Genomic DNA, 22,461 nt, shown 5'->3' on the forward strand with positions numbered 1-22,461 from the left:
TTACGACGTAGTGCGTGGAGGAAAAATCTGAAACAAGAATCAAGGACAAAGTCGAGCGAATTTCACGTGCGAATGAAGCGGATAAACTCAAAATGTTCAAGCACCCAACTACGCGCGAATAGATTTATTCGCGCAAGTCGCGTCTGTTGTGAACGCACTGTCAGGGTTTAATGTATCCTTATTTACTCTCATTTGGTGCATTTGTAGAGTCTTAATTTTAGATCGTGATAAGCGGCAGGTGTAAATTTATGCAGGTTTTTGCAGATAAAAAATTAGACTTTGAGCCGCAGGACTGTTGTTAACGAGCCGTGGGTTGGATTCAAAGCTTGTGCAGATTCCTGTAGAGATTAATTGTTGTACATTAGCATATACACATTTAGATTAGAGGTTGTCTTGTCCGCTTCTTTCTTCCTGACACTGCTGAACTGCTGCTGTATGCCTTTCTATGAAGGGAAGCGCTAAATAACAGGCTGAAAATCAAGATCTTGACATCCCACACATTCTTTTTTTCTATCTCCCACCAAAAAATATCTCCCACACACACACACACACACACACACACACACACACACACCATTTCTAATTCAAGAATTCATTCATGGGAGGGAAAAGAGAGAGATATTGTAATGTGGAGCACTTAAAGAGAGGATTGGAAAGATTTGGGGGGAGGGGATGGTCAAATTCAGATAAGGGTCTTATTAAGATTATTTCCCACTCCCATTACTGTTATTGCTGTTAATCAAAACCTCGAGATGAATTCAATTAAAGATCCCAGGAATTGAATTGCTGTCTCTGCACCCTGAAGAACACAGCTGTGTCTTTGTGTGTGTTGTGCTCACATCTGTATCTAGTCCCTCGTTGTCCTCCTCTTTAAATCCTTGGCTTTCCTTGTTTGGAAGCTGAGGTTTTCATTTGGTCTGTTGTTAATGTGCTGTGCAGTGTTGGGGAAAGTTGCTTTTAAAAGTAATGCATTACAATGTTGCGTACTCCCTAAAAACGTAACTAGTTAAGTGTATAGATATGAGCACACACACAGGCAAAAAGGTCTCTTGTCAATATAATAGCCTTCTATGAAGCACAGCTCAATTAAAAGGCAATTTAAACCAAGCAGCCTTCCACTGGTCAACGTGACTAACTTTAATTCATGTCAAAATCGGCTTAGGGAAAACTCAACATGGTCTTAAAGGGATAATTCACACAAAAATGAAAATTCCCTCCCACCTATCCACCCTCAAGCCAACCTTGGTGTATATCACTCTCTTCTTTCAAAAGAATACTATTGGAGTTTTATTAAAAAAATTCTTGGCCTTTCTAAGCTTTATAATGGCAGTGAATGGGTGTTTAGATTTTGAAGCCCAAAAATGTTCATCCAGAAGGCCTTCATTAACCCCCCGGAGGTATGTGGGGCACTTTTTATGATGGATGGATGCACTTCTTTGGACTTCAAAATCTCGGCCCCATTCACTGCCATTATAAATATGCCATATATTCCAGTGCATTTTTTTTAAATGTAACTCTGATTGTGTTCGTCTGAAAGAAGAAAGTCATATACACCTAGGATGGGCTGAGGGGGAGTAAATCATTAGGTAATTTTCATTTTTAGTGAACTATCCCTTTAAATTGTAGTGTTGAAATGCATTTGTAACCATGAGTCCCTGTTGGTATTGTAATGTTTCATCAGGCATCTGAACTTGGCCGTGCGACCCAAACAGCTCCCAGCGCTGGTGCGCAGTGGTGTTCCAGAGGCCTTGAGAGGGGAGGTGTGGCAGCTACTGGCCGGATGTCATAACAATGACCATCTGGTGGAGGAGTACCGTACACTCATCACTAAGGTAGGCATACAGTTCCCATCCTCCATTTCAGTGCACCATTAGATCACTTAAGCAAAGCAAAGAATTGACTCTAATGCATCTTATAATGCTTTATCAATGCTTTTGTTTGGTTGGATCTGAGGTTTTGGTGGGACAAATGCCACAACGACACAATCCCTCTGAAAAACAATAGAGTAGTTGTTAATATTGCTGCTCATGTAGTATTAATGTCTGTACCAGATGGCATCCACAGACTTACACAACAATCCTGATATGGAAAGTAATGGTTTAAAAAAAATACATTTAATTCATGATGTTGACTGCTACATTACTTCCACAGACATTCTGTATAACAGCAACCAAAGAGTCTCAACTGAAAAAAAAAAAAAAAAAAAAAAAACGTGCCTCGCTCTCAAACGCTCAATGGTAGCTGTTTTGAGAAGAGCACATGGGCTTTTTTAACTGGCTAAAAATGCTTTGGTGGACACTAACAAAAGATTATCACAATAAAATTCTTCATGGCTGTCAATATCAATAATTATCACAATACATTTCAAATCTTTACTTCTTTAATGTTTAATTTTTGCTCCCAGGTGAAGGTTGTAGAAACCAGACTGTTCATTTAGGTTTTAAATTACTCTGAATGACAGACATGTTTTTTTATTGTTTACAGTTTTTCCTTAAAAAAAAAAATATCTTAATAGTAAAAATGTATTTCTTAGTTTCTGCAATATTGTTTCAAATCATGAAACAGGTTTCTGTTGTATGACTTTGATGATGCATATGACGCAGCACAGTTTTTCCGTGTGATGCGGTTCAAATAAGTAGCGTGGTTTCGTTCTGCTTTTGGCGCATAAACATAGTATCGAACTCTTGTTGTCGTTTAATTGAGGAAAAATATATTTCGTTAATTACCGTAATCGGTTTATCGCCCAGCTCTGACACATAGCCTTAAAGGAATAGTACACCCCAAAAATTAAATTGTGTTAATTTACTCTCCCTCAGGCCATCCAAGATGTATGTGGCTTTTTTTCTTCATTAGAACAGTAAAAAAGATTTTTAGCTGAAACTGACATCCTTGGTGATTCATAAAAATGCAAGTCAATGGCTACAGCCACTTTAAGCATATCATGCAACTCAGAATTAGTAAGTGTGGCTCCTGACGATATATTGAGGTCTTAAGAAGCCAGTAATCCATAATCTCAGGCAAACATTTCAAGTCAGCATAGATCTACAAGATACTCAATCAAAACTCTTGATTTTGCTGGAAATATGAATCATAGAAACTAGGGTTGTGCCGATAGACAGTAGTATTGTGTATCGATGATAGTCAGAGATATCAAAGATAGTGAAGACGATATTAGGCTCATTCTCCTATTAATGTATTAAATAATAATAATTATTTTTATTAGGCGGCCTATTATAATTCGCCTAGCAAACTGCCCAGCTATTTCACTTCAGCACCGCATTACACACACACACGTACACGTGCGCATCTTTGTGTATTTACAATATGCTTATTATGTACAGAAATACTCCAGTAGCAACGTCTTTTTCTGAATAAAGACTGAAACAGAATATGGACCTTTTAGGAGGAGTTTGACACTTTATTAGACTGATATGTATTCAAGAGAGCACAGAAAATTTTGGATAGAGATGATAGGGATGGGATCAGTGCATGGTGCAAGCCAGACTCGAACCTTACCCAAACAAACACCACAGCTCAATGCATCATGGCTCCAACAAGCTTGTAAAGTATTTTTGCACAACTCTCTTCACAGTACAATTTTCAGCATTCAATTTAGTGCATATTTTTGCTTAATGTGACCAACAAATGCCCATTCAGATATGAAAGGCCATCTTTCAAGATTCTAAAGAATTTAATTAAACAGCATTTCTTGGAAAAGGCTATAATTATGTCTACACTGTACAAGGCATGGGAGAGTACACATGACACACTAATAATAAAAAAAGTAAATGCATTGCTGTGTTTGGAGAGAGATGGCCTAGAGTTCCTGAGAGTTGCTCAGGAGTGCTGATTCTGTGCGTCCTTCACTTAAAAGGACATAAATAAACCAGCAGCAGCATCATATATTCACTATAACTTCCTGTTTAGCAATTCTTCATGCAAACTCTGTCGGTGCATGTTGTAGTTGTGCTACTTGACCGCTTGTTTTAACCCAAAGGGAGGCATGTACTGTATCTCGTCTGTCATTTCACCATGTCCCCAAGGTTCCTAACAGTGGTTGGGATATTTTCAAGAGAACAAGAGCTTTTACTCTGCTGAAGTCTCTGCATTTTCCCAACAAACATTCAAGAGCTCTATTCTCAGAAATCTGTTCCATTTGTGTCTTAATGTGATTTGTCTCTAATGTGAAAGCTGGTTGTCCCTTGTTAAAAACCTGCTCTTCACTAAAATTCACAACGTTCATTATGGCTTCCTTTATCCTGCGTGACTAGAAAAGGCTTGAACTTCACCCACTGGGGGTAAGTCAAGGGATGTTCACACCGGCAGTGATTTGCAATGACAGAAGTGACTGTAAATCGTGCTTTTCGAGAGAGAGATGGTGATTTGGAGCGGCATAAGTGAGCAGCTATCAAAGCGCTTCAAAACAAAGCATTACAAACTGTAAAATGGAAATGTTTATGTGGAAAGTTTACCATCTAGAAGATACACGCCTTTCCAGAAATCCATTTAGCAAGAAATATAGAGAATATTGCATACTAAAATGAAATGAAAATCACTGTTTTAATTTCATCTGCTGTCTATATTATTGTATTATATCATGTAAAAATATTTATGATGCCCAATATATTGGTGATTTTATTGATTGATTCATATGATTTTTTTTTTTATTGACTGATATTGAATATTTACGTTCTAAGTATATTGAATACTTTCACATTACCTTTGCCATTGTCTGGCACTTATTCATAGTTAATCTTTAATAACAATAATAACTTAATATAATTGTTTAATGTCTTTTGAAGAAACCTGTCTTTCATACTCTGATACAGTGATTTGCTGGCTAATTTTACTTGTAGAGATAAGTCTTTTTATACAAATTGCAACTTAATTTAAAAGGCACAGGGCCCACGACTGATCTAAAGTATCCAGATAGAATTTTTTTTACCCATTATCTGGGAAATGGGAAAGTGCCCAAGCAACATTGCTTAAAAAAAGTTGCCCGGCAAAATTGCTCAATAATTGCCCCGTGTATCATCAGTTTAACAGGTTAGTTGTCCTGAAACATCCATTGAACAGCTGTATCTAGAGCTTGCTGGTTAGGCTACATGCTCACGTTCTGTAGCATTGAGTTCCCAGGTGGCTACAAGATGTTCCTCTCTCCCACCCACTCAAAGTCCAAATAAACTAAATGTACACACTTGAGTGTGTGTGAGATTGTTAGGTCAACAGGCTGAGCAGCTCCTGCATGTACAGGTTTGTTTCTCAAGCCGTACCATACTAAACAAAACCCACTTTTGTGTCACTAAAGTCCTTCTAAAGAAGGGAACTCTGCCAAGACATAAACTTATTCCTTTTCCACTGTTCATCAATGTTGTGTCAAAGTTTTATATGGATGTCTTGTACACAAAGTTTCATTACATGGAAACAGAATAGTACGGCGTAACAGTAAATAATCTCCATGAAAATTTCCTGATCCAACACTGGCAGTGCTGAAGACCAGCATGCGTTTATGTAGTGATCCAATGTTATCATTCGTGTTTAAGAAGAATTGGTCATGACAAGAGTAGGTGTTGCCAGTTCTTGCGACACATGGAGCTGAATGAATACTGTGAATACTCAAAGATTTCTTTGTTCAAGAGTTAGGAAAAAATTGCTTGTAAAAAAAAAAAGGATGGTTTGTAGTTTTCTCTGGATGGTCAAATCCACAGTGTGGTACCAATTAAGTGAAGACAAGTATACTCAGAAACCAGCACCAACATCCAAGAAATAATCTGGATTTTATATTCTATTTTATATGCCTTTAATGGGTTATAGCCTATCCTAAAACTTTCCCCATCTGTATAGAAGAGCATGCAACTTTGGATTGGTTACACTGAGTGCTTTATCAAGCAAATCTCTTTAAACTTCACTTAAACAGAATATGAATAGTATCTTGCTTTTCTGCCATTCAGATTGTCTTAAATTTGACATTTTTACAATTATTATATTAAATGAATAATAAAGCATTGTTGTTTTCAAAAAAAGTTAACTGATTATTTATTGCATACTAGTGTTTTATTTAATTTTCTCATGAAAAACAGTTGTTTTTAGTATTGCTACATTTCCTTACCTGTTCTGAGAAGAGATTATACAAGACCTCCACTAAGCTGACTCACAGAGAGCCTTTAGAATGAAGCCTGGGTGAAAGGTCTTGTTTCCACTCATTTAGTATTCACAGACCTGTACTTTACACCGTCTGCCCTCCTAGAGCTCTAAACTCTGATAGAAGAGGGCTAAAATGATCCCGCATTGGCTTTGAGTGAAAGCCACACTGCAAACCACTTCCTCTCACATTGCGTAATGAGTCATTAATTTGTTTTCTTAACCTTATTGCCAATTCAGAGGCTGCAGCGGACACCAATGTTGTTGTATTTTATAGTTTTTTAATTTTTTTTTGCAACACAACAAATGCTCTCTATGTTCCTTATGATTTGCTTTGTACGTGCGTGTTTGTGGTTGATGCCTGGGAACCATGGTGATTCATTTCTTAAAAGCACAAAGAATAGCCATGCTCTCAGAGTTTTGCCATTGTGTTTGATTCAATGGAGCATTGACAGCCCACATTTCTATTTTGAGTTGTTATCACGGAACTGGCAGGCTGCTTTATAGTTTAACGCTTACGGCAAGTTAATCAACAAAGTGACATTGATGAAATGGTCTGTCTCAACTTCCAATAAACATTTAGTGAGAAATATAGAATGTTCAGGGTTTTGAGAGACAGACCTCTCTCTGATATTTTTGGGCCAACTGTTGATTTTCACCAGGGCTGGGTCATAAATACAGGACACGTCTTAACACCAGGACTTGAGTGATGACAAGTTTGATTTAGTTTTACTGAGTGCCTTCACCTTTTCCACAGTATTACTCAAGTACTACCATTCTTTCTAACTCCAATGACTTTTCATTTATTTACACTTGTTGCCATGGAAGTGACTGGTACAGTACCACTACTATTAAAATGTGAGGTTTATAAAACTGACAGATGGTTGGGTGTGAAATTACTCAAAAGATGATGTTGGGAAAAATGTCTCTGTGTTGTTTTTGTCCTTACTATGAAAGTCATTGGGGTCCTATGTTGTTTTGAGGTTTTGGTGTTCATTGTATGGATAAAAACACTTGAAACACTCTTCAGAATATCTTTGTTTTGTGTGCCACTGAAGAATGTAACAGGTTTGGAATGGAATGAGGTTGAGTAAATGATGACAGAACTTTCATATGTGATGTGATGTGAACCTCCATTTATTACTTTAAGGTAAGGTTAGGGATTCGAACAAAAATACTTTAAGCAAAAGTAATATGGTTGATTTTATATAAGATGTTAAAAATCAAGTGAGTTTGATAACGGAGACATGCCAAATGTGCAGTGTTGGTAGGGCTCCAGTCGAAGATTCACCAGGCTAAGGTAGATCAGTTTTAAGTTGGTTCGAAATATGCTTTAAACAAGTGGATCCCATTCTCAACCAAGTTCCTGGAGCCCCACCAACACTGCACATTTGCTTGTCTCCATTATCAAACTCAGCTTATTCAGGAAACCAGTTCCTGAAATGGGACAAATTTGGGACAATGGCCAAAAAAGTGAAAATTTTGCAGTGTTGGTGGGGCTCCAGGAACTTGGTTGAGAATGGGAACCGTTGGTTTAAAGCAGTGGTTCTCAACCCGCAGCCCGTCACAAATTCAAATACGGCCAACCATGCTGAACACAATTTAAAAAAATAACTGTTTTACAATTCATTTGAGTTTTTACATTCATTTGAAAATGTACTAAAGAAATATAAGCTATAGCCAAATGTTTTTATGTACAATTATTTTGTTTTTCATATATTATTTTCAGACATCAGCACACCTACTCGCATAACGTTACGCATTTAACGAACACATACAAGTGCGCACTTTGGCAGAATTCAATTCAAATAGTCATCAACAGCCATTAGTTTGGTAAAATTGAGCATCAAAATGGACAAATTTGTATTTAAGGGAGAAAAAGAAATGTGAAAAATGCCAGCGAATGAAAACAAGACAAACAAGAATAGTCGCGGTATCAGTAGTGAAGGAGAGTGCTGGATTTTCGGTTTGCCCCGCAACTCACTTGAAGAAGTTCAAATGGAAACACCCATACTACGCAGTAATCATCCTTCATTGAAGAAATGTGGCAAATCTCTGGAGAGAATCTCATATTATTAAATTCTAAAGTGCTTTCCATATTTGGAGCAACAAAAATATTTTCTGCAATTTCGCACGTCAAGTCATGCTCCCGTGCACGTCTTACAGACTGCATCTTACAATCGCAACTCATTGTGCTGTTACTACTTTTGAGCCGAATTTCACAAAATTGGTTAGCTCGCGACAGCGTCATGTGTTTTATTTATGGGGAGTAGAATTATTTATTTCAGTGAATGTAATCGATTAGATATCATAATATTAAGTTTATAATATTATAAATCAGGTTGGTTTGAATTGGTGACATAATATGTAAATGATATGCATGCGGCCCGCGAGACTCACATTTGGACCATAATGCAGCCTGGTAAAAAAAAAAAAAAAAAAATCACTGGTTTAAAACATTTTCGGACCAACTTGGTTGGGAACTTTAAATAACTACTAGATTTTTCAGTTGTGACTTTGCAAATGCCATCAACTCTATAATGCCCTGCAATACACTTGCAGTCAGTCCCCATCCCTATGGCTCTAGTTCAGTTTTTGTTAAAAAAATAAGTATCGTCTGCAATCAATATGGTAACAAGCATCAGATTTTGGATCCTTGGTTCACTCTGCACCCATCTGCACACCCGAGCATGTTTGTCAGGCTGCATTTCTTTGGCTCATACTATTACCAGATGTGTTCCAGTGTCCATAAACACAGACACAGAGGTCAGACATACACACAGATTTCTCTAGACACTCCTCATACACCACCCCATGCGGTGAATTAAAACAAACAGCTGACACAAAGCCTGGCCTGTTAGTCTGCAGCAGCCTGCACCTCTTCTCACTTCAAGTCCCGGCATTCTAAACACACCACAATAAATATCCGTCTCAGTGCCAAGCGTGACTTAACAAAATAGGGAACAGATAGTCTTGAACTTCATTGTGTTCAATAGAAGACCTTTTAATATAGCAAATAGTAGCATACTTGTCTGTACAAAAATAGGTTCGCTGCTCTGTGGGGTTAATGTCACGCTGAATGGTCTAGACCCGGGGGATTGTGCAGGGTTTATGGAGCAAGGCTTTGGGTGGTCTATACAGCAGGATTCTGGCTGGCCTCTGCGGCTGCAGTGTTCTCCAGGTTTATGAGGCTGGAAGTTTGTCTGCTACTGATGTAAAGCTGCTGTTTCACTCTGTGAAGGAATGAATGTGCTGTTTGTGTTTGCTGTGTTTTCTCTGAGCTGCTGAGTCAGGCTGGACTTGGCTGACACCTTCTCATCACTGTGGGGACAGCCTTTCTCTTATCTCTTATAGACCTTAATCAGAATAGATGGTTTTATTTGACATGTAGGCAGATAGAAGTTCAGTAAATTCTTGTCAACATGAAAGTATTCACAATGCATTTTACCTCTGCAGTGTAAGTGAAGAAGCACATCGAGCTAGAAAGAAATATAGGATGGGATTTTATCTGTTGTGATAATTGGTTGAAAAATAAAAAGGCAACATCAGCCATTGATGAGAGTTGCTGTAGAGGCAGAGCAAGTGGAAGATTGAGGAATTTTTTTATTTTATTTATCTATTTAATTTGGAATTTAATGCACCAATTAAATTGTGGATTATATGGTCCCGAGTCATAACTAAATGACATCACAGAAATGAATTCTAATGACATGCCAATCTCCGATGTCACCATCTTTGAACCGAATTCATCTGATAACATGTTGATATATAAAACAAATACACCAGAAAAATGAGTGTGTAGGATGCATCTGATTTAGTGCTTCTTGATTGGTCAGGAAACATTGCTGGAGTGTTACTCAATGTAGGAACCATGATACTGCATAAAGCAGGGGTAAAATTTGAATTATAATATCAAGAAAAGTTTTATTTGATCTAATAAGAAATGTATGTACTTGGTTTATATCTGCGACTTTGGAAATGCCTGGGACATTTTGGACTCCTGCTTTTTTTTGCATGTGTCCGTATAGGAGGGAGAGAGAGAGAAAGTGCAGGGAGAGATGTTGCATTGGAATTGCAATGGGAATAGAAGGAAAAGGAAGGATAAAGCCCGTAATATGAGTTTTACATTAGAAAGACCGTGTTAAGGGAGTCTGTAAAAATCTGAAGGCAATGCATTTTTCATATTCCTGAGAGATTGAAAGGTGGTTATGAGCAAAAAAGTGTATGGATTGACAAGGGAAGGGGATGCCTCTCTCTGCTTGTGCTCCGACATCTGCTCACTGGCTAGAGCCAAGGGTGGGAGGAGTTTGAGTGCTCCTGCTGCAGCGGAGAGAGGGAAGGGAGGATACATCAGTGCCACAGAGAGAGAGAGAGAGACTGCTTTCTGCATCACACCACTCTATCCTTCATTTACATTCCACACGCTGGCTCCTCTGTGGAGAGCCCCTTCTCAGAAATGCCAATCACATTGTTTTGAGGGGGCTGGGTGCCTGGCACGTGCAGAAGAGGTTCCCCAGTCTTCATTCGACTGACGGCTGAAGTTGCTGCAAAGACATCAGACTCTGGATTACATCATTTTTTGGGGATTTGTAGGAATAAACAATTTGACTACGTTATTGTGAGGAATCTCCAGCGCTGCTTGGTTGTGCTTGATCCTCCGGACTAATAACTGCTTGAGAGCTGTGATCAGAGTGGCAAGGACTCAGCTTCCTCTGCTTTTTTCCTTGTGTGCGTCCTGTGCTGACAGCTGCCTGCCCCGCTCAGGCGCAGATGTGCTTCTCCCCGGAAAGGTAGGGGACTGATTTAAGAGGGGGGATTTTATGTTCTCTACTGCTGGGGTTTGCTCCGGAGTTGAAGCTAGACTCGTCACCTGACCTCCACAACAGCTTGTAGTGACTGATTCTCCTCAAGATACTGTCGCTGCATGTGCGTGCTTTGGTAAAAGGAGTGCTGTGGACACTAAGGACTAGTGGATCATGTTGCTGTTGATATGGAAGCCACCTGGCACGGACATCTCCCCCATGTCTATCAGGGGCAGCCATACTTTGGGCAGCCTTTGCTGAGCTAGGCCCCCAAGGAACTAGCACCCTAATTGTGCAACCAAGCGCACCCTGAACAAGATGAACGCAACTGAATTGAACCATAGCACAGAACCCTTTTGCCTGCTGGACATTGGCTACTCACAGAACTTCAGCACCTGCCTGCTGGAAATAGCTGTTATTCTCTTCTTGACAGTGCTCATCATCTCCGGGAACCTGGTGGTTATCTTTGTGTTCCACTGTGCCCCGTTACTCAGCCACCATACCACTAGCTCCTTTATACAGACTATGGCATATGCAGACTTGCTGGTTGGGGTCAGCTGTCTTATCCCCTCTTTGTCCCTCCTGCACCATCTGGAGGGTGTGAATGAGAAACTCACCTGCATGGTCTTCAGCTACATGGTCTGTGTGCTGAAGAGCGTCTCCATGGCTTCTCTAGCATGCGTCAGTATCGACCGTTATGTTGCCATCACCCGACCTCTTTCCTACACCGCTCTGGTCACACCCTGCCGTCTTCGCACTTGCATTACCCTTATTTGGCTGTACTCGGCACTCATCTTTTTGCCCTCTTTTTTTGGTTGGGGCAAGCCGGGGTACCACGGTGATGTATTTAAATGTTGCTCTTCCTGGGACACCCAGCCCCTTTTTACAGCATTTATTGTCACGGCCCTCTATGCGCCAGCTGCTTTCACCGTTTGCTTCACCTACGCCCATATCTTCCGGATCTGTCGGCAGCACACTCGGCAGATCAGCGAGCGGAGAGCTCGCTTTGGCCCACAGGACAATGAGCCGGGTGAGCAAGCCTGCACAGACAAGCGCTATGCCACGGTGCTCTTCCGTATCACCAGTGTGTTCTACCTGCTTTGGCTACCCTACATCATTTACTTTTTACTAGAGAGCGCAGGGATATACCACCATGCTATTGCCTCATTCATAACCACATGGCTGGCAATTAGCAATAGTTTTTGCAACTGTCTCATCTACAGCCTGTCGAATGCCGCCTTCCGCAAAGGCCTCAAGCGCCTCTGCCTGATTTGTCTGCAACGTAGTGACAACAAGAAGTCCATGGGAGATCCACCAACACCTCCGCGGCCTGCTTGCCATGTTTAACACCATATTTTGGCTAGATAGTGAGCTTGATGTTGATGGCAAGTGTCTTGACAAATTAAAAGTGGATACTGAAGATTTGTTTCGGCATCTGTGCACTGTCCCAGTTCAAGCCAGGTATTTTGAATGGGGGCAAGTTGACAAAGGTCTGTTTTCCGATATGTTTTGTTGCAGGATTACCTGGCAGCAAGAAATGGACATTTGACCTTGGTCATTAAAGATGAAGTGGGCAGCTACTGTATGTGAGAGTCTGCCATTCTCATCAGTGTTTGCAGATATATGCAGTTATTGCTACAGTAATTAAGCAATGACGAAAGGAGAAAAATATTCTGTGAGACGCGATTGCAAAGTTCTTAGATTGCAACTAATATTGTCTGTATGCGAAAAGCATAGTTTTCATTAGTGACATCATTAGTCTCTGTTTCTCCTGTTAACTGGCGCACATTCGTTTATATGTAGGGGAAAAAGAAGGATCCCTGCTTGACTGATCTAAAACCTTACATGTTATTGACTAGATGTTAAAATTATCTTCTGGACAAAGACTTTGTAAAGATTAAAAGCATTTCCAAGGGCTGACCTGGTTTTGAACTCATGATTTTATTAGTTTTTACTAGTAATATCTGATTCTTGCCTCTGAATTTCTGAGGATAATCTGATTCCTACCATGCTCTTAGTGGAAGAATGTGTTTGCTAGATCAGCAGTGTTTTTTTTTTTTTGTCTCTGAACCAGTGACAAGTCTTGACCTTCAGCAGTCACAATTGGAATTTTTAAAAAGCCGTTTTCCCAAAGAACAGAAGTCGACCCCAGCCCGCAAGCAGTGCCACAATTACATGCACTTCCCATTTTCTGCTGATTTAAAGCCATGGGGATTACATAACCACGCCTCCAGTCGGAGGACATCATCCTTGAAAAACGCTGTAATACAACAACAAACAGATGACCTATTTTGACGGACTCATTTCTAAACCTTGATCACACTGGAGATTAACTTTTTACCTGGACCCCACAAGATCCCTTCACCCCTAGTTTCAACTCTTATTCTATAGGCTAAACATCATCGTTTGACAATGACTTGGAGTATTTTATTCGATTCAATTTGGATTTAAATTTGATTGTAATGTCTGCTGGACAAAATGACTCTGAATGGTTAAGGGGAATGGGGAACATCTGTCCAAATGCACAATCACACCTAAAATATTGTATAATGCAGTTAAGCACAACACAGGAACACATGACCAAAACAGATGTTAGTTGCTTAATTCCATCATACGGTCCTTAAGAGGAACAAGGCCTTAGCGGTAAAGGTCTCTGATGTGGTGGACACTTAACGGATAAAATGGAGATCAGAAGAAATGCTACTGAAACCGATATCAAAACTTGCTATCAGGCAAATGTTTTTTTTATAGAGTCCTGCATGTCCTAATGAATCAAAAGCAAACTGTATCTAGCTGCGCTGTACTATTTATCTTTATGTCATAGACACATATACATAATTAATATGTGGAGGTGCCAAGAAAATCGAGGGCATTGAAAATCATGCCCTTTGTCTTTTATTTCATGCTGTGACTATGATCATAAATTCACTAATTTGGATGGTACTGTTAAAACTTTTTTTTTTATACAGATAGCATTGTCCTCTTGGCTGACCAAAGTAACAATATTTATTGGTGTTTTCTGATGGAGTTATGTAATATGTAGATAGAGGAACTACAAAATGTATTAATTAATTGTTTTCGAATGGATTGATTGTTTGTAGTAAGATTAGTAAGTAGTCTACATTCCTCTTTGTATTAAATCTAATAGTATTTATGACCTTTACCTTCTCTTAAATTGTTTTAGGAGAATGTTTTACATTGGAGATGGTTATGTATTGTGGCATATTCCCAAATACTTTTTTTAAATGACACCATGGACAAATGCTCTCAATTTATCACCAAAACCAGTAGTATGACTGTTGGAAATGGGTCTAGTTTCTATGCCACGTTACTTCAGTTAAAGACTGAAGACTTGCTTTCATAATTATAATACTGTGATGTGAAGAAGTGTAAGTGTTTGGTCAAGACTTTGATAGGAGACGTATAAGACTGAACTGCTATGTCATGGCAGGGCACTGTGCAATACTTCCACTCACTAGACAGAGATGGAGAGCGAGAGAAAACATATCACACACAATAGAAAAAGGGCTTTATTCTTTCCTAGTGTCCCAGCTTGTTTGTTCAAATGTAGATCTTGATCTTACGGCCTCTGGCCCTGTGCTGTTTTTCAACCAGAGCTGAAAGAATTTGTGTATCTCAGTTTGGCCATTTACCCATTTACCGTTGCTTTATTGATTGCACATGACCGTGTGCGTACGCACACATGCATGGATGTGTATGTGCGTTAAACAGAACAAAGGCGCATGTCTAGTCAAAAAGCTTCTTTTCATCATTCGTCTTGATTGCTTTTTGGACTTTTTAATGCCCCTGGAGCTCTGGACTCACCCAAGACTGTTTTCTCCCTCTTGTCTTAAGAAAATATCCCTGTTTTCATTTTATGAAATGGCCGAGATTTAACGGTCATGCGTAAGAAACTGTCTTGCTTGTGAATTAACCATTTGGATTGGTTGAACTTTGAGAAACCGTCCACGTGTTGCTCTAATTCAGACTGATTCTAATGTCTTTTCTCATTGGTCGCCAGTTAATTCTGTCTATAAAAATGAAATTGTAGTTGGTTTTTCTACTTAATTTTCTGTTAAGATCCGGATCTTGAAGCATGTACATCTGTATTTTCAGATATTGTCTTCTGAGGTTATTTCTGCTGTCTGAAGGATATTGTAAGTTGGAGTGTATGTAGGTTTTATGAACTGCTAATGGAATTGTATATTTTGACATGAGAATGGATTTTGAGGCTCGGACGTTGCCTAAACAGGTGTCAACGTTGCATGTTTTGCTTCATAGATGATGGTACTTCTGTCATGGGTAAAGGAAACATTTCCACTTTTAGGACATTTTGATGCCAGAGAGCGTTCATTTGTTTTTGTTCTCTTTATGATGCCAAAGGATTCTTTTTTTTTTTTTTTTTTCCTGTGGGAAAACTGCTCTGTTCTTGAAATCAAAGTCAAGGGCTAGCGCTCTCAAGGGAGAAAATCTCCCAAGATGTGCCATATTAGGACGCAGGAACCAGTCGACCCCTGCCTTCGCAGAAAATGGAGGGCTGAGCTGGAACAGTGTGTGTGTTTTCTCCCCGCACAAAACACACACACACTCCTCTCGATACATTTGTGTCGTCTTTATTGAGTTTAATCATGTATGTTTTAAAAGTCTGTTAAATTACGGAGCCCCGGACCTTTAATAATTTGCTCATGATCTCCGCTTTTATTCGTTTAACTGGATAATTGTTATTTTTTTGCCTTTCACTGTAATGCATTCCAAATTTAATTGCAATTTGCGAGAAAATATGAACGCACCACAAAGTCTTTGTGATAAACAAAATTTTCTGAACGAAAATTGATCTGCTTCTTCATAATTTCTTCAGCATATCAACGAGTTGAGTTGTCTTGTGTGTAGCTGAGGTACTAATGTGGTGTACCGCAAATTTTGTAATGATGTCATGTTTTAGAACATTATTGTCAATAATATATTTATATTCTGGTATATCTGCACTGAGGAAATAAATGTGAACTTATCTTATTGTGTTGGAATGCGTGTTATTGTTTGAGAAAATGTATGGTTGATTTATGCCTGTGTATGTTGAATGCATTCATGTTTTTTTTTTTTACTTTATGTAGATTTATGTGAAAGTTTGCGTTTCTAACAGTGCACTTGTTCATCTCCTGCACAATTTAACTTCAGAAGCACACATCAGCGTAAAAAAACATCATACACTTGTTGGTCAAGTACATGTGCCAACTTAAACATTTGGTTTTCTGTGACGTATTAAAAGTCGGAATTGTCTTTGTTTTCATAAGTACTGTAAGTTTCTCATGACCTTATTTGATGTTGCGTCATTTTTCAGTTTTAGATCTCACCAAATATAACATTTTGGATTTTACGTCTAGACAAGGTCTTGCCAAGCTAGAAGACTGTCCAAGACTAATCACAGCAAAAGCATCCATTTCAATGAGTTTACTACAAAAACTCAAAGAAGAAAACAAATCAATACGAGCCTTTTACTCTGCAGTAATATTCATCTTGCACACTTCCTAACCAGAAGCAATGCTACAAGGTTTCAGCAACAAGCAATTTGTCTGTCCAACCTGCTCAGCGATGCAACGTATATAGTTAATGTTTAAAATACAACCAGTGATGGTAAAACACCCTTTTGAAGCAATTTCAAAGCAAATAAATATATGTATATGTGTATCAAATATCGTCAAAAGGCTAAAAAATATGTTCAGTGTAACACTGTGTCCTAACATGAGCTTAGTGGGTGATATGTTGAAGGGAAGAGGATGTGGACCCTCCCTCCCAGCCTCCCTCTTAGTCAGGTAGTGATTGGACTACAGTGAACCCCCCTTCAGCCTCTCGCTCTTTCATCAAGCTCACTAAACTTTTCATAATCAGCCTCCCCAAGAAAAACAAAATGCCATTTTTGCCCATTGTTGTCTATCAGAAAAAAACGACCATAAACAATGGTCAGGAAAGAAAGTATACAGTGCTTCCTGCGGAAGTAGCCGTCCCCCAGCACACACACAATCTCACCATCACAGTCGAAACACAACACAAGTTATGCTTTGTACTCCGCGCTCACTCAAGAGGTTCACACAGGTCCACTTTTAAACAATCTCACGTCACCATGATTTTCCTTAACACTTTTCTGAGTCTAGGATGACTTTCCACAATATTGGCAGAGCACAACTGTGGCTCCTTATCTGAGACATCAGGGACTGAGTCTTCCCAGCAAACCCTGAACCTGTTCAGACCTCCTCCTCCTGGAGGGTGAGAAGGAAAGTCTTGGAAAACCTTCGGAAAGAAAATAACAGGGCACTTTCCTTGGCTTCATCCATTAATTCTGTTTATAATATTATTTTCGCTCTTACATTTCTTTAATTCAACTATTATGACCCCCAAGAAATGTAAACTGATTTTATAATTAAATAATAATTATAACAATAACCGTAATAATAATAATATTATTAAAAAAAAAAAACTTTTGAATTAAATATTAAGGTTTAGGGAAAATGTTACTTTTCTTAAAAAATTTAAACCACAGGACATTTTGAGAGTCATCATTTTTATTTATATATGTATTTTTGCAGATGTTTTCAAAACCATTTGACCATTTGGAGGTACATTTCTTGGCATGTGCATTTTTAAATAATTTCTGGACCATTTCAAGTAGTTACAGTCACTTAAATCATATTTTAAGATAAGAGCTTGGGACATTATGCCATATAGTCCTTCAGTCCAGACCTGCTGTCCTCCCCAGTAGTTGACTGCTCTAATCTAAGACTAAACACTTTGTATCACCTTCTCTGCGCGCGATCTGATCTTCCTCAGAGGTGTGCTTTGGGTCAGGTGCCGTCTAGTCAGACAGGTTCGATTATACTCTGATCTCAGACCGACCTATTTTTAGCTGCTTCTAGTCCACTGGTTTCAACGTTAGTTCTCTGCTAGCTTTTTCTTGGACCCTTTTCCATTCTCTTGTCGTCTTGCTGGCGTGAGCAGTGGGTCAGTCTGCCTCGCGTTCACTCTTGAGTTTGCGTAGCTGCTAAACGCGTCAGCTGAGCTGCTGGCTGCAGATGCATTATTTAGTGGCTCCTTTCTTTCACATAAACACAGCATCAATTATAGAAAGAGAGGGTAATTAATCTTTGAAAAGGGGTATGCTTACAAAGGCAGGAATCCACTGTTAGCACGAATGTGTGGGAGCGCTTTCTAGCACCCCGCACGCGCACACGGCAGTCTGTTTGGCGTTTCTTTGGAAAACAAATGTTCCCTGAAGGTTATTTCCTGAGCTTAAATCTTGGTGCTGTTGCTCGCAGGTGGCAACTGTCTTGTATTACATGTGGGACGGTGTGAATTAGGTAGGTTGGAGGCCCAAACCTACAACGCATATGGCGACTTGTCAGAGGCGAAAGAGAGACTGGAAAATTGATGACAGAAGGAATGGAACAAGGCAATGAAAGCGAAAGACATATTCCTTAGCTTTCATCGCCTTGTTCCATTCCATCTGTCACCATTTCTTCAATGTGATGGAAGAAAGGCAGAGTAGAAAGCGACTGATGTTAATCATGCTTTTTGGCGAAGATTGCAGTCTTGTGCTGGAAAGAGGATGAATAAAACATGGTGTTCTGAATTCAGACTGAACCCCTCCGTCCAGACGTACATACCCCAAGAGAGTTGGGGAAACCAGAGGAGAGTCCCTGTCTCTACCAGTCTGGTGTGCGTGGAGTCACATATTTAAACTGCTCTTGGTTGCAGTCTCCACATTTTTGATTAATTAAATGTTTTTTTTTTCACCTATTATCGTTAAATAACAAAGTTTTACAATAAATAGATTTTTTTTTTATGTATTAAAAATATTTCAGTTCTGTACTATTATTTAAAATTTTAGGCTAAGTATTTTTTTTTTAAAGAAATTAAATTGATTTAAAATGACAGACATGTGGAATGTTACAAAATATTGCTATTCCAAGTAAGCGCTGTTCTTTTGAACTTTCTATCCAACATAGAATCCTGAAATTTTTTTAAAACATTAAGCAGCACAGCTGTTTTCATCACTGATGATAATTAGAAAAACATTTCTCTTGAGCATTAAATCACTATATTAGAATAATAATTAGTTCATGTGACACTGAAGACTGGAGTAATGATGCTGAATATTCCGCTTTGCCATCACTAGAAATTAAATGTTAAAATGTTATTTTAAAACAGTTGTTTGAAATGTTAATAATATTTCAGAACAGTCCTGTTTTTACTGTATTTTTAATTCACAAAATACAGCCTTGATTACAGTAATGCCATTATTTTTGAAGACATTTATATGTTAATATAATGGTGTTCAAGCATATAACACAATTACAATATATGTTCGGTGTGTTGAGATAAAACAAGATTCTGCTCATGTTAAGGCAGGTGTGTGTGTGTGTGTGTGTGTGTGTGTGTGTGTGTGTTAGCTGTACAGTAATGAGTCATTACTCTTCTCCTCTTGCATCTCTGATATTAGAGAGCACATTTAATAATCACTTAAATTAATATAGAAAGTTCAGAATGCTTCTCACTTTAAGGGATAGTTCACCCAAAACTGTTTGCTTACCCTCAAGTTGTTAAAAGTCTGTGTGAGGATCTCACTAGTCCACTAATCATATTCACTGTTCCTGAAACTCATGCAGTGCCTTTGCTGTACTGTGTACTGTGTAGTAAGTAATAACATTGTAATATTTTACATTGCCAATCATTTGATTCCAAAATGTGAGTTGTAAATTGAATTGATACCCTGAAGGGGTATTTTTAAGACTGATTCATCAACTAGTTTAAGGATGGCTTGAGTCGAACAGCGACATAACTGACTGTTGTTACTATATAACAGGGCCAGAAATAAACATGGGGCATTCCTATGCACTTTGACTGAGTAATTGAATTCAGCATTTTTGTGCTATCACGAGCTGGCTTTGATGTAATGTGTGCAATAATGGATGGGGAAATAAAGTGTGACAGAAATAGGACCAGGTGTCCATCAGCCGTCTGCAGCTCCAGAGGCTCACAGTTTGTACATTAAGGGAGCGATCTGGTTTAATGTGATCTAGAGTTTCGTGTCTGTCTATCTAGAGTTGCTGTTGTTCTGAAAACTTTAGATGGTGAGGACATCATACTGACTACAAATGTAAGCAGTTCCTGATTTCTGCCCAGTAGTTTTGAGGGGTTGGCGCAGAGCTAGTTTTTAGCAACCTCTTCTATGCAAATCATGTTTCTTGCCTAAAACAATTTTGTGAGAATATAGAAAACCTTTTGAATGGCCGTCAAAGAAGAAATAGGCTTATTGTTTGCATAATGACATCGTTTGGTCACACTTACATAAATCTTAAAGGGAAAGTTCACCCAAAAACGAAAATTCTGTCGTTGACTCACCCTCAAGTTGTTTCGACCTGTACGCATTTCTTTATTCAGTTGAGCGCAAAAAAAGATATTTTGAAGAATGTTGGTCACCGTTGGTATACTGTCAACTGTTTGGTTACCAAGCCATCCCTTTAGTAGAACTAGAACATTTGCTTTCTTCAGTTACACACCATCCTTTTCAGCATCATCTTAAATAATTCAGATCCACAGGAACTTACAGTACAATCCCAAGTAACCTGTTTAAATGAAAGAGATTGAAATTGGATCACAGTGAACCCCAGTGGAGTGGTAATGTCTGCCCGTCCGTCTTTTGCTTTCATTATCTTTCTCATGGCACCCCCACACAGGGCTTGTCATGACATTTTACACGTTCTTTCAGTCTTGTGATACTGTTCTTTGTTCGATTTACATCGCGTGTCCTTTTCTGAGTGGCTGAAGTGAGCCAGCGTAAGACAACAGTCATCAATTCGTCTGTGGAGTCACATCTACCAGCTTACAGTTTAGATGTTTGTTCCAAGCTTTTGGACAAATTCATTTTCATCTGTGTTTCTGAAAGACATGGGTAATCTTGTCTCCTACTATATATGTAATGATATAACAAAAATGTCAAGCTCCAAAACAGACCTCTGAGCTGTGCATGGAGGAGAAAAGATCTCAGGATGGTTTTGGTCCATCATGAAAAACACTTTGAGGATGCATTAGTATTATGGGTGTTTGCGATGTATGCCTAATTTCTTACAAATCCTGATACTTGAACATACACATACACTGAGCCTGTGTCTGTGATGCCGAAGGACACACTCTTGAGCACACGCGTGCATGCATGTCCTCCACGGTTTGTCCACATTGCTTTGCGGGGGTGAGAACACAGTGCTCCAACAGACAGATCTTGTTGCCCTGTCTGTGTTTGTCCTTTGGCATGTGCTATCCACTGCACTCTAGTGGACAGGAGTCACATGTGCTTTATTTGTCTATATATACAGTACAATGAAAGCAAATGGTAGCCAGCATGACATAAAAACATTGGCTCAACCGTTGGCTAGAGTTTGAGATGATATGTTCTGTTTGTGCAAAGGTAAATGGAGTTGTCATTATTTTTGCACTTCTATTTTGTGTTGATAGTGGGACGGAAATCACACACTCTGCCTTTACATCGGATTGTATATTGCAATGTAGTTTTATATTTTGGCATTACAGACGATTAGCTGTGCCTCATGGTAAAATATCTCTGTTTCTCTCTCTCTTGTATTTTATTAGGAATCTCCACAAGACAGTGCCATCACTCGTGACATTAACCGTACGTTTCCTGCGCATGACTACTTCAAAGACACGGGCGGCGATGGGCAGGACTCTCTCTATAAGATCTGTAAGGTGAGCAGATGTCTCCCGTTTGCCTTAAATTTGTCTGTTCAGCTCAGATCTTCATATATATACTGTATATATATTAGGGGTGTAACGGTACGTGTATTCGTACCGTACCGTTTTGGTACAGTTTAAATTTTCACCCTAAAATAATGAGGGTCGCTGGGTTTACTGTGAAAGTCACAAATGATGAGGGGAACGAGGAGATTGATGGTTGGGTTTCCATCTTTGAGTGTCTCTTAATAATTCACCAGCCCTCTCTCCGACTGTTACCGCCATCATTCATACAGCGATATAGATTTTACATATTGACCACGCAGTGTGATTCAGTTCCCCCCCTCCACAGTTCACTAAGTTTATCAGCACTACAGTTTGTAATTGTCACAACATTAGCTCACATTTTTAACACAGTTTTCTGAAGTATGTAGGTCAATCTGTAAGTATCCCATCAAGCTCTCAAATCTCACTTCTGAATATTCAGATGTGCCAACTGTATGCTAATAATAGGCATGCTAATAATCAAAAGTGAGAATCGTGTACTAAAGTGTTACACTTATTTTTTAAACTGCATAGTTGATGTTTCTGTCTTTGTTTTTTAATATTATAATGTAATAAGCATTTCTACCCAATATTCCTGTCTACTGAAACATTTTGTATCTTCCATCCCGCAGGCATACTCTGTGTACGATGAAGAAATTGGTTACTGTCAAGGCCAGTCTTTCCTGGCTGCTGTGTTGCTTCTCCACGTGAGTCACATGTCACATGTCACCTGAGG

The 22,461-nt window shown here is 39.0% G+C and overlaps 2 protein-coding genes across 4 annotated transcripts in view; both read left to right on the plus strand.

The window, feature by feature from the left end:
- LOC128021420 (rab GTPase-activating protein 1) overlaps positions 1–22,461 on the plus strand; it is a 56,924-nt gene that overhangs the window by 22,669 nt on the left and 11,794 nt on the right. For all 3 annotated transcript variants that reach the window (XM_052608555.1, XM_052608556.1, XM_052608557.1), the window contains 3 exons: positions 1,682–1,832; positions 21,582–21,695; positions 22,358–22,432. In XM_052608555.1, coding sequence (XP_052464515.1) covers positions 1,682–1,832; positions 21,582–21,695; positions 22,358–22,432 — 340 coding nt within the window. The remainder of the gene's footprint in view (positions 1–1,681; positions 1,833–21,581; positions 21,696–22,357; positions 22,433–22,461) is intronic.
- On the plus strand, positions 10,449–15,956 carry LOC128021421 (probable G-protein coupled receptor 21). Its single transcript, XM_052608559.1, has one exon. The coding sequence runs from the start codon at positions 11,262–11,264 to the stop codon at positions 12,288–12,290; it is 1,029 nt and encodes a 342-aa protein (XP_052464519.1). The 5' UTR covers positions 10,449–11,261; the 3' UTR covers positions 12,291–15,956.

The sequence above is a fragment of the Carassius gibelio genome, chromosome A10, assembly GCF_023724105.1.
Source record: "Carassius gibelio isolate Cgi1373 ecotype wild population from Czech Republic chromosome A10, carGib1.2-hapl.c, whole genome shotgun sequence".
In the NCBI taxonomy this organism is placed as follows: domain Eukaryota; kingdom Metazoa; phylum Chordata; class Actinopteri; order Cypriniformes; family Cyprinidae; genus Carassius; species Carassius gibelio.